General features: G+C 45.8%; 1 protein-coding gene across 2 annotated transcripts in view; it reads left to right on the top strand.

Annotated features, from left to right (window-relative positions):
- The window catches only part of LOC106570436 (ral guanine nucleotide dissociation stimulator), a 76,305-nt gene extending 68,572 nt beyond the window's left edge, over positions 1-7,733 (top strand). For both annotated transcript variants that reach the window (XM_014142779.2, XM_014142770.2), the window contains exons 10-17: positions 48-80; positions 184-305; positions 519-611; positions 827-1,052; positions 1,375-1,449; positions 2,032-2,289; positions 2,411-2,525; positions 2,832-7,733. In XM_014142779.2, the coding sequence (XP_013998254.1) occupies positions 48-80; positions 184-305; positions 519-611; positions 827-1,052; positions 1,375-1,449; positions 2,032-2,289; positions 2,411-2,525; positions 2,832-3,007 (1,098 nt within the window). In that variant the 3' untranslated portion in view covers positions 3,008-7,733. The remainder of the gene's footprint in view (positions 1-47; positions 81-183; positions 306-518; positions 612-826; positions 1,053-1,374; positions 1,450-2,031; positions 2,290-2,410; positions 2,526-2,831) is intronic.
- Positions 7,734-13,209: the final 5,476 nt, after the last annotated feature.

The following is a 13,209-nucleotide window of genomic DNA, read 5'->3' as shown; positions in this document are numbered from 1 at the left end:
CACACAACCCAATTTCTGTTCTGAATAACATATTTTCTTGTTTACAGGGAGGGCTGATCAATTTTGAGAAGAGGAGGAAGGTGAGAAATGCAATATGAATTTAAAGTGTGATGATGATGGTGATTACAATGAGGATGAAGATGTGAGTGCATATTGATCATTTTCTTTCCTCTGGTTTTATAGGAGTTTGAGGTGATTGCCCAGATCAAGCTTCTGCAGCTGGCCTGCAACAACTATAACTTCACCCGAAACAAGCGTTTCCGACAGTGGTTCTCCGGTGTGGACAAACTCACAGAGGCTGAGAGGTAAGAGAGGGAACAGATTGTATTCTGTTACAAATACATGAGAGTATTTTCACACTGCACCAGAAATAGATTGTCGTGGGTGTGAGGAACAGTAGGGGGGAAGAGTGGGAGAATGAAAAAAAGGAGGAAGAGGGAGAGAGAGACTGAAGAAAATGAGGAGTAATGAAAGACTGGAACACACACACATACTCTTCTATGTGTTTCTTTCCACAGCTACAGCCAGTCATGTGAGATCGAGCCACTGTCAGAGTCAGCCTCCAACACTCTCAAGAAGAAGAACACAGGAATCATCAAACGCTGGAGCGAGTAAGTCAATAAATATTATTGCAGAAAGTTATTTCTGTTCAATAGGTGCAATATATGATTTACAGTCTATTTGTGTCAATGTTTTTTTAACTCATTCTTCACGCTCTTCTTTTCTCCCACTCTTGCTCTCAACCTGCATTTTCTCTTCCATCTTTCCCCTCTCTCTGTCTCTCTCCATCCCTCTCTCCCTCCCATTTCTTCACTCCGTCTCTCAGTCGCCAGCCTGCCAGCTCAGAGCCAGGCTGCAGCAGTGCGGGCAGCTCCCACTCCAAGTCCTTTGACCAGCTGCGCTACGCCCCCTGCCTGGGGGGCTCGGGTGGAGGTGGAGCGGGGGATGGAGCGGACTCCCTGAGCGTCACCTCCGCTGGCTCCAGCAGCTCTGACGTGGAGGAGATCAGTATCAGCTTCATCTCCGACTCACCCGATGTCCACGAGCGAAAGGTGTGAGAGAGAGAGGAGATCTTCTATATATCTATTTATTTCATTTATACAGGAAAGTCAATTAAGAATATATTGTTATTTACAATGATGACCTATCAGAGGACAGGGATGTATTACTACGAGTGTGTGTTGACATCTGGAAGCTGGAAGTTGCCCCACCATGTATGATGAGGATGTCATATCTCTGAGTCTTGCTTTAAAGACCATGATACCAGTATGATCTCTAAGCCGTACTACTGTCTTAGCATAGTATAACTCTTCCATCCCAGAAACAGCTCATGTGAGGCCCACTGGTGACTGTAGCTCTTAATTCCTTTTCTAGACCTCCACGCCTTCCGTAAAACATTCCAATTCCACGTTAGGGAAGTGCGGCCCCTTGCCTGACCTGGCACCCACGGTACTATTTACTACTTCCTGTACCATTTCTCTGTTTCACCTGTGCTAGCTTGTGGTGCAGCCATTTCACACTGCCATCAGAGGAGTGTGCTGTTTGCACTGTTTCTATCTGTGACGTCACCATCACATCACCCCTGTAGCCATTTTGTGTATGGGCGAGAACGGTGTATGTGTGTGTTGAGTGTCCGAATGTGTGCAGGTGTCAATTTATTCATGTGTCTGCTCACCGCTGCACCTTGACCTTTTTGGTGAAGAGTTCACCTTGTATCCATAGTAACAGTTCACTTGGTTGCACATCCTTCTGTTCACATATTTCATTGTGTTTTCTACATTTTATGTGCATGTCATGTTAGTAGCAAGCACTCTTGGGGATCCCATTAGAGAAAAAACCGCCAGCCTCAATTTCAGTGTTCCCAAGTATTTGTCTTAATTCACTGGAATTCATTCAATAGTTTCCAGTCATGTTAAATGATCCTGTTTAAGATGCATTGCTTTCCTTGATTGCATCTCCATATTCTTAAGTTGCACTGTGATCTAACCTGTGCTGCCCCCCTTCTCTCTCTCTCTCTCTCTCTCTCTCCAGTTCTGGGAGTCCACCTCTCTGTCCTCTCTGGATGCCTCTGGTCTGGGCTCTGGCTCGGGCTCCAGTAGCGCCTCGTCCTCCTCCATGTCCTCCACGCCTGTGGCGGGGGCGGGCTCCCGCTCACACAAGCGCTCTGTGTCGGGCGTGTCCAGCTACTCGTCGCTGTCACTGCCCCTCTACAACCAGCAGGTGGACGACTGCTGCATCATCCGTGTCAGCCTGGACGTGGACAACGGCAACATGTACAAGAGCATCCTGGTGAGCTGCTGCGCTGCTGTTCATTACGATAGATTAGAAAAGAGAATTTCCCTGACAATGTGTTTAGTGGTTGTGAGGTCTGGTTGAGCCAAATGTCTTGTGGTCATCACATGATCTCCAGGTGACCAGTCAGGACAAGACGCCGGCGGTGATCAGGAAGGCCATGGTGAAACACAACCTGGACCGGGAGAGAGCGGAGGACTACGAACTGCTGCAGAAGATCTCTGAAGAGAAAGGTCAGTCAGCTGTTTGTTACGTTCACTCAGGACTTACAGTAGAACCTGAAAGATACAGACCTCAAAGTTAATGCATTTTCAACTACATTTCACACTTACAAACATTTCAGTTTTCCCCACACCCTTCATTCTGGACCTGTTTGTATCTCTGGTCACACTGTCATTTTTAGAAATACCTGCACACGCCTTGTCTAAAAATCTCTCCTTCCATCTTCTCTAACAGATTTTGACATTCTCTCTTGCCTGATGTTTCAATGTGCCTTTTAACCATGCCAGTGTTTCTTTTGCACCCCCACCCCCACACAGAGCTGAAGATTCCAGACAATGCCAACGTTTTCTATGCCATGAACTCCTCAGCCAACTATGACTTTGTCCTGAAGAAACGCGGCTTCCCCAAGGTAGGCCGGACCAAGCACGTGGCCAGCTCCACCCTGCCGCGAATGAAGCAGAAAGGCCTGAAAATTGCCAAGGGCATCTTCTGAGGGGCAACGCCGTGTCATCAGAAACCCTCACCCACCTCCTTGCTTCCTGCTGGGCTTTCTGGGTGCCATCTTTGAGTGCCACCCCTGCTGTGCCATGGTAGAGGGACCTGTTGCCAGCTTGGCCGTGTTCAGCATCTGAGCGTGAAAGCCTCAGAGGACTAATAAAGCTGAATGGAATGGAAATCCCTATTGGCCAATGAACTTGCACTCAACTCCATTTTGCGAGGCGGGCGACAGTCCTTGGAAGTAGTGACTCTGTGTGGATGCTGTGGATGCTTACCCACATCTGACCCCTCTCCCAGGTGTTTCCTAACCAGGCTACAACCCATGTTCAGGTCACTTCCTGTGAGCCCCCTTCACTTCCTGTTAGCTTCATAGCTCTCTGTGGACGTCCTAATTGAGAGGGGAAAACCTGAGTAAAAATATAACTATGTGGTGTAGGTGCGTAGGAAAATGAATTCCTCCCCTTTAAAGGAGTTACACTCCCTCTACTTTCTACAGACCTCTCCCTCAGCAAAGGTTCAGGTACTATTTTTTTACACTCCTTTCTAGACTAACATCAACTGCATCTGTTTCTTCGATGTTCCGCCACACGCGGACTGAGACAGATGGACAGATGCTCTGTACTGCCAGCTAGCGGAGGGAGACGCGTTCCAACGAACCACTAAAAGGATTTTGGGAGAGAAAGGCCCCTACTGGATAGCTACATCTGGTTGTTAACCAATCATCATAAACTTTACTCCTTTTAACTCCTCACTGCTAATGGGAACATGTCCAGTTTGTTAAACTAACACTATTCACACAAATAGGGCATTATTATTACTACAAACATTCAATAATAGCTCATTTTGTCACTGCTTTGATGCGGCGGCACTCTGCATTTGTGCATTGCGTCTTATTTCTCCAAGTGGTGCTAACAGACAATGAAATGCTACAGCCAGCCCGCTCCCTCCCTCCCTCCCCTTTCATTTCATGCCTGATGTCTTTCAGTTTCACACTACAGTTTGAGAGAGAGGCTGTCTCCTGACAGCGAGGCCAACATGAAGGAGTAGGCATCCATGAGGGCTCAATGATGATGGTTCATGGAAATAGTGCAACTGAGGTATCCAGCATCCATTTTGGTTCAGTATTTGTTTTAATGGGTGCATTTATGGGAAGCCAAAAAAAGCAATGTGGCCAGTTAGAGTACATTATGGTGACTTGAAATGCACAATGTCGGGCGGCCATTGCGGCTCAAACATGATGGCACTAAATGGCTTCTCCTCGATTGGCAATGCCTTAGAGAGCAGAACTGCCAACATGTGAGCCGAATGGCACAAAATGGCTGTTGTTGGCATGGTGACCACTCCCTCAGATCATCAAGAAAGTTAGAAGTTAGCTCCGAGCCATTTGATGGACCCCAATGTGTGCTAGACCCTCTTGTCAATGACTTGCAGGAGGAGAGAAATGTATGTAAAAGGACACTGTGCTCCCTTTTAACTAGAAGTGTGTGTGTGGAAAGTACTCAAGCACTCGGAGAGAGAGAGATGTATGTTGTATTGTGAAATGAAGCGTGGTTTTTAAATGTCCAGTCTTTTTGTTCCCTATAGTGTAAAGAAGAAGAAACGAGAATGAAAGGACTGTCCCTTTTGTTTGCTTTTTGTCCTTCATCGAGGCCTTTCGTCCTTGTGTACCAGGGTAGGAGGTCACCTTCATTTCAATTCAGTTCATTCAGGAGATAAATGAAAAAGAGGAAGAGAAAGTACAACTCAACTAAAACATAATCAACTCCACGTGTGCCAAAGACCGGTGGACTATGAAGTATGAGGTGGTTTCGGGAGCATTGAGATTTGAAGTGGAGGGAGTGAGTTTGCCTGCTGTTGAGAGACTCAGAAGTCGTGTGATTCTTTGTCTATGACTATGATTGAAGATTATGTGATGATGAGTCCTTGGTTTGTAGTACCCCATGTCTATCCATTTCCTACAGTATTGCAGCACTTTGGATCAAACCTAATATCCCTATTTAACAGCAGCCATGACAGTGGTGTTGTGGATTAGTGTTAAAACTCAAGCCTTTGCTCAAAGAGTTTTCTGAAACTAGTGACTTTTTGACTGTGACCGTGTCACACTGAGTACGGTTACATGCACACAATAATACAATTATTGTGAATAGTCAAATTAATATAATAGCTTGATTAAAACGTTTACATGCTTTGCAAGAATAAATGATTTCCCTCATAATTCTGTTTACATGGACACATCTGAAATCAGACCACCTGGTGGGACTTGATAAATGCAGAATATCAGCAATCAAAATAAACGTTCTACCACAGCGACCATGTTATTTGAGAAGCATAGTTGATTCTGAGTTCGGACATATAACGTTTATGTGAAAACGACTTCTAAGATGTGTACTTTTAGTTTTTCCTAACTCACTTCCGTCGTGCAAAAGAAGGAAGCTCGCCCTGCTTGCGCTAACACACACACACGCACACACACACACAGATCAAACACACCGCTATAACTGATTAAAGCGTTTACATGTCCTAATCATTTTAAAGATTGCCCAGAAAATCAGGTGTTTTAATTGGCGTATGCTTACTTCGAATATGACCATATGCCGATTAAGATAAACAGAGTAAGGTGTTTACATGACTAATGCCATACTCAGCCTACTGCCATAATCAGTTTGATATCAAATTATTAATGTGCATGTAAACGTACTCGGTGTTTCATGTGCAAGACAGTAAATGTTCTAATAGGGACATGGGATTGGATATCTATCAGAGGGCTCATCTAAACTGGCTATACTTCACTTTTATAGCCTTTTTACACTATTGTGCTAACCTGAACCGTAGTGTGCTGGCTGGATCTGATATTTTCTTTTGACATGGTACGTAACCAGGCCAACGCAGTACAGCTTGGCTCAGTACAGTAAAATGCCACATAAATCCTATAACACGCCACAGCAGTCGTCAGTACATTTCACAACAAACGCTTGATGTGCCTAACAGTAAAGCCATGGAAATGGTTTCACATGTCAGTTATCATAAACATGGTCATATTTATGGCATGTTAGTACTGCATTATGAATGCATTACGGCAGTATAATATAAGTGAAGTGATTTTCATGTGTGCTGGTTGGTGGTGGTGTTGAAAAGGACGCTGTATGTTTGTGAATGTTGGGGTCCGGTAGTCTACTGTGATTACATGTGATTTGCTGGACTTCATATTAGTGGTGTTGATGGAAGTTGCCCCAAAGCCCTGATTCAAGGTCAGCGTCTATTTCTACATCCTATTAAGAAGATTAGGATTTGTGTTGGGGAAGCTGAACCTGGATCTGCAGTTAAATACTTTTTGTGGTTGATCAATGAGTGAGGGATGGATTCTTTAACTGGAGATCCTTAAACTTCTGTGAAAAATCATGCATTTGTGTCAATGGGAGATTTACACGTAAGTTTCCAGTTAATGTCAGTAAGCGTTCATCCCGGAATGTGTGCTTATTTTTAATCTTTATTTTTTGCTAATGTCTTTGTGCCCTCCCCAGCTACCCAGCATATCTACACTGAGTGTACACAACAGTAGGAATACTTTCCTAATACCGAGTTGCACCCACTTTTGCCCTCAGAACAGCCTCAATTCGTTGGGACATGGACTCTACAAGGTGTTAAAAGCGTTCCACAGGGATGCTGGCCCATGTTGACTCCAATGTTTGTCACAGTTTCAAGTTGGCTGGATGTCCTTTTTGTGGTGGACCATTCTTTATACACACAGAAGACGGTTGAGCGTGAAAAACCCAACAGCGTTGCAGTTCTTGACACACTCAAACCGATGCACCTGGCACCTACTACCAAACCCTGTTCAAAGGCACTTCAATCTTTAGTCTGGCCCATTCACCCTCTGACTGGCACACATACACAATCCATGTCTCAATTGTCTCAATGCTTAAAAATTCTTCTTTAACCTGTCTCCTCCCCTTCATCTACACTGATTTGAAGTGGAGCTTTCAACTGGATTCACAAGGTCAGGCTGTCATGGAAAGAGCAGGTGTTCTTAATGTTTTGTACACTCAGTGTATATATCAGAGGTTGGAGAGGGGGATCTGACAAGAAGATGTCAGCATTTCAGGTTTCACAAATGCTAGTCTGTGTGTGAACGTGAGACACACTCTCTTCTGTGTCTATGTATTGTAAATGAAGGGCCAAAGACTGCACCTCTCCACCGATCCCTCTCAGAAACCCAGACTGATCAGGAATATGTCACCTTGCCTCAACCTCTCACAATGATCATCCTTAAAACCTTCGTGCCATCGCTCTCCGTCACTGTCAAAGGCTCTGAACTTTCTAACGATTACCTGTTCAATGTTTTTTCTATGTTCTTTTTGTATTTTTTGTATATTAAAAGACTCAATGTCCTTTGTACTTTAGATTATTTTCTTCATTTTCCTGTTTTGTGTTTGCTGGCTTTATTTATTAACTTGTAAATACTTTTTTGTAGCATTGTACATTGTTTCTTTTCCCATGCAATTACAAATTAATATATATGTAAATATAAATATATATGCGAAGTTTATACCACAGTATTTGTGGATCAACTTGTCTCCATATCCCGTTGACTTTGGTTGCTTTACGTCAATCCTCTGTCGTTTTTGTATAATGGTCAGTTTTGATATTGCTTTCCCCCTTATTGTGTTGTTTGTAATGTTGGAGAAAAACCACCTAATAAAAACTTACTGTGTGTCAAAACATTTGCATATGTCTTGGCTGTACTTATACCGCATTATTAGGATACCCCACAAAAAGAACTTTACTTGAATGGGTATAGATAGGCATTCACAACAATGTTTCCTCAGGTCATGACACCATTTAGGGTTGGTGTATGGTTAATCAAAATCTTTATTCAGCATCTATGAAGTGACATTTTCAAATGAAAAGTCCCTTTCAATACAATAAAACAAAATATACAGGTAACTGGCAAAATAAAGGAAACTTCAGTCAATGAGGGATACAAACTATATTGAAAGCAAGTGCTTCCACACAAGTGTGGTTCCGGAGTTAATTAAGCAATCAGGGGCACAACTTTAAATGTCTTAAAAAATGGAAGGCAGTCAGAGGAGGCAAGATCAGGTGGGACCATTCTAGCCAATGAGAGGGCAGATAAGCGCGTGAACAACAGGCACAATGGTTTCCGCAGCCACAAAGTCAAAACTGTCTCAGCGTAAAAATTTATGAAAACAAAAAGGTGCTTTTTGGTTGGAATTTAAGATTAGGCATAAGTTTAGCAATAGGTTTAAAATCACATTTTAAGAAATTATGAAATAGGCGGGTTTATGACTTTGTGGCTGTGGTAACTAGTGACGACCAGACAACTCCGGTATAAAGTGCAGGGATGTCACGTGTCCAACTTGTATCAGTACATTCCTAACAATCGAATCATTACGAAACTTCTATTTGAGCAAATAAGCCATTCAATCTTTTGTTAACCAAATTCGAAACACTCATTGACCTCCACAAAAAAACTCCTTGCTTGGTGTGAGAAAAAAATCCCCACCTGCTGAAGACAGATTTTGGGCCCAGTTATCCCTCTAGTCTTGCCTCTTACACTCTGATTTATTGACTTTAAAAGAGGAGTCTAAACGGAGCATAGGGGGTTTAAAGGGTGTGCGTGTGTCTCAGTCAGCAGTTCTCAACCCAACAAAACTTACGGGAGATTCTGGAGCTCCTTAGACCTCGTTTTGCACCACCATGATCAACAAAACACCAAATTATGGAATTTCTCATGGAAGAGTGGTGTCCCATTCCTCCAGTACAGTGCCAGACACTTGTAGAATCTATGCAAAAGCACATTAAAGCTGTTCTGGCGGCTCGTGGTGCCCAATGCGCTATTAAGACACTATGTTGGTGTTTCCTTTATTTTGACAGTTACCTGTATCAATTAACAATACATTTGACATCAAATCAAAAAGCAAGCTCTGTACAAATGTCCTGTGTGTCTAGTACAGCTAATGAGCAGTGACTCCTGTTGCCAGAAACCCAGTAACTCTTCTCTGTTAGACATGTGGGCTTCTTGCTAGTTCAAAAACGAATTCAGTCAAATCATATTCAACCAAGAGCAGTGTACTGAGGGGTATCTCCCCACACAAGTCATTGACGCTAAAGGCCGGGATTCAATCCGATCACACATTTGGAAAATGCCTTTAAAGTGAATTGTTAGTGAGGGAGGCCCTGCTCTCTCGCTTCCCCAGTTGTTTAGTTAATTTTTCATGCCAATCTCCTTTGCATTAGCGTAGCCTCTCCTGTAGCCTATCAACTATGTGTCGGTCTATCCCTGTTCTCTCCTCTCTGCACAGGCCATACAAGCGCTTCACATCGCGTGGCCGCTGCCACTCTAACCTGGTGGTCCCAGCGCGCACGACCCACGTGGAGTTCCAGGTCTCCGGCAGCCTCTGGAACTGCCGGTCTGCGGCCAACAAGGCATAGTTCATCTCAGCCTATGCTACCCTCCAGTCCCTCGACTTCTTGGCGCTTACGGAAACATGGATTACCACAGAAAACACTGCTACTCCTACTGCTCTCTCCTCGTCTGACCACGTGTTCTCGCATACCCCGAGAGCATCTGGTTAGCGGGGTGGTGGCACTGGGATCCTCATCTCTCCCAAGTGGACATTCTCTCTTTCTCCCCTGACCCATCTGTCTATCTCCTCCTTTGAATTCCATGCTGTCACAATCACTAGCCCATTCAAGCTTAACATCCTTACCATTTATCGCCCTCCAGGTTCCCTTGGAGAGTTCATCAATGAGCTTGACGCCTTGATAAGTTCCTTTCCTGAGGATGGCTCACACCTCACAGTTCTGGGTGACTTTAACCTCCCCACGTCTACCTTTGACTCATTTCTCTCTGCCTCCTTCTTTCCACTCCTCTCCTCTTTTGACCTCAACCTCACCCTCTCACCGTCCCCCCCTACTCACAAGGCAGGCAATACGCTTGACCTCATCTTCACTAGATGCTGTTCTTCTACTAATCTCACTGCAACTCCCCTCCAAGTCTCCGACCACTACCTTGTATCCTTTTCCCTCTCCCTCTCGCTCTCCTCCAACACTACTCACTCTGCCCCTACTCAGATGGTATTGCGCCGTCGCAACCTTCGCTCTCTCTCTCCTGCTACTCTCTCCTCTTCCATCCTATCATCTCTTCCCTCTGCTCAATCCTTCTCCAACCAATCTCCTGATTCTGCCTCCTCAACCCTCCTCTCCTCCCTTTCTGCATCCTTTGACTCTCTATGTCCCCTATCCTCCCGACTGGCTCGGTCCTCCCCTCCTGCTCCGTGGCTTGACGACTCATTGCGAGCTCACAGAACAGGGCTCCAGGCAGCCGAGCGGAAATGGAGGAAAACTAGCCTCCCTGCGGACCTGTCATCTTTTCACTCCCTCCTCTCCACATTTTCCTCCTCTGTTTCTGCTGCTAAAGCCACTTTCTACCACTCTAACTTCCAAGCATCTGCCTCTAACCCTAGGAAGCTCTTTGCCACCTTCTCCTCCCTCCTGAATCACCCCCCCCCCCCCCCCTCTCTGCGGATGACTTCGTCAACCATTTTGAAAAGAAGGTCGACGACATCCGATCCTCGTTTGTTAAGTCAAACGACACCGCTGGTCCTGCCCACATTGCCCTACCCTATGCTTTGACCTCTTTCTCCCCTCTCTCTCCAGATGAAATCTTGCGTCTTGTGACGGCCGGCCGCCCAACAACCTGCCCGCTTGACCCTATCCCCTCCTCTCTCCTCCAGACCATTTCCGGAGACCTTCTCCCCTACCTCACCTCGCTCATCAACTCATCCTTGACCGCTGGCTACGTCCCTTCCGTCTTCAAGAGAGCGAGAGTTGCACCCCTTCTCAAAAAACCTACACTCGATCCCTCCGATGTCAACAACTACAGACCAGTATCCCTTCTTTCTTTTCTCTCCAAAACTCTTGAACGTGCCGTCCTTGGCCAGCTCTCCTGCTATCTCTCTCAGAATGACCTTCTCGATCCAAATCAGTCAGGTTTCAAGGCTGGTCATTCAACTGAGACTGCTCTTCTCTGTGTCACGGAGGCTCTCCACACTGCTAAAGCTAACTCTCTCTCCTCTGCTCTCATCCTTCTAGACCTATCTGCTGCCTTTGATACTGTGAACCATCAGATCCTCCTCTCCACCCTCTCCGAGTTGGGTATCTCCGGCGCGGCTCACTCTTGGATTGCGTCCTACCTGATAGGTCGCTCCTACCAGGTGGCGTGGCGAGAATCCGTCTCCGCACCACGTGCTCTCACCACTGGTGTCCCCCAGGGCTCAGTTCTAGGCCCTCTCCTATTCTCGCTATACACCAAGTCACTTGGCTCTGTCATATCCTCACATGGTCTCTCCTATCATTGCTACGCAGACAACACACAATTCATCTTCTCCTTTCCCCCTTCTGATAACCAGGTGGCGAATCGCATCTCTGCATGTCTGGCAGACATATCAGTGTGGATGACGGATCACCACCTCAAGCTGAACCTCGGCAAGACGGAGCTGCTCTTCCTCCCGGGGAAGCACTGCCCTTTCCATGATCTCGCCATCACGGTGGACAACTCCATTGTGTCCTCCTCCCAGAGTGCTAAGAGCCTCAGCGTGACCCTGGACAACACCCTGTCGTTCTCCGCTAACATCAAGGCGGTGACCCGATCCTGTAGGTTCATGCTATACAACATTCGCAGAGTACGACCCTGCCTTACACAGGAAGCGGCGCAGGTCCTAATCCAGGCACTTGTCATCTCCTGTCTGGATTACTGCAACTCCCTGTTGGCGGGGCTCCCTGCCTGTGCCATTACACCCCTACAACTCATCCAGAACGCCGCAGCCCGTCTGGTGTTCAACCTTCCCAAGTTCTCTCACGTCACCCCGCTCCTCCGCACACTCCACTGGCTTCCAGTTGAAGCTCGCATCTGCTACAAGACCATGGTGCTTGCCTACGGAGCTGTGAGTGGAACGGCACCTCCGTACCTTCAGGCTCTGATCAGGCCCTACACCCAAACAAGGGCACTGCGTTCATCCACCTCTGGCCTGCTGGCCCCCCTACCTCTGCGGAAGCACAGTTCCCGCTCAGCCCAGTCAAAACTGTTCGCTGCTCTGGCACCCCAATGGTGGAACAAGCTCCCTCACGACGCCAGGACAGCGAAGTCAATCACCACCTTCCGTAGACACCTGAAACCCCACCTCTTTAAGGAATACCTGGGATAGGATATAGTAATCCTTCTAACCCCCCCCAAAATATATATATAGATGTACTATTGTAAAGTGGTTGTTCCACTGGATATCATAAGGTGAATGCACCAATTTGTAAGTTGCTCTGGATAAGAGCGTCTGCTAAATGACGTAAATGTAAGTATGCATTGCTGACTCAAAACATTGCCTTTAAAAATATGCATTGCTGACACAAAACATTGCCTTTAAAAAATATGCCTTGCTGATCTGATTGAATCCTGGCCTGACACGGAACCCAAACCGTCTGTGCGCGTGCGCCATCGTGCATAAATTTATTTTGTCCCCCCACACCAAACGCGATCACGACATGCAGGTTAAAATACCAAAACAAACTCTGAACCAATTATATTAATTTGGGGACAGGTCGAAAAGCATTAAACATTTAGCTTGCACTTTCCAACTAATTTGTCCTATTTAGCTAGCTTGCTGTTGCTAGCTAATTTGTCCTGGGATATAAACATTGAGTTGATATTTTACCTGAAATGCACAAGGTCCTTTACTCCAACAATTAATACACACATAAACCGGTCAACCGAATCGTTTGTAGCCATCTCTCCTCCTTCCAGGCTTTTTCTTCTCTTGACTTAATATTGCGATTGGCAACTTTCATAAATGGGTATAACTAATGATGGCATGTGATGGCATGTGGGTACCTGCTTCTATAAACCAATGAGGAGATGGGAGAGGCAGGACTTGTAGCATGATCTGCGTCAGAAATAGAACTGATTTCTATTTTAGCCCTTGGCAACGCAGACGCTCGTTGGCGCACGCGAGCAGTGTGGGTGCAATAATTGAATAACATGTATGTCTAAATTTATTTTGCAACGCTCGCGGTGTAGTCAGCCTGTTAGGCTATACCCCCTGATTTGCTCCTTATAAATATAGTAGCACCCGTCGACAGTTGTGTCTCTATCTTCGCTATTCCTTGTTTCATTGGATGACCTTG

Source organism: Salmo salar, chromosome ssa01 (genome assembly GCF_905237065.1).
Source record: "Salmo salar chromosome ssa01, Ssal_v3.1, whole genome shotgun sequence".
NCBI lineage: Eukaryota > Metazoa > Chordata > Actinopteri > Salmoniformes > Salmonidae > Salmo > Salmo salar.
The sequence above is the reverse complement of the archived record's forward strand: the minus strand, read 5'-3'. Positions and strand labels throughout refer to the sequence as shown.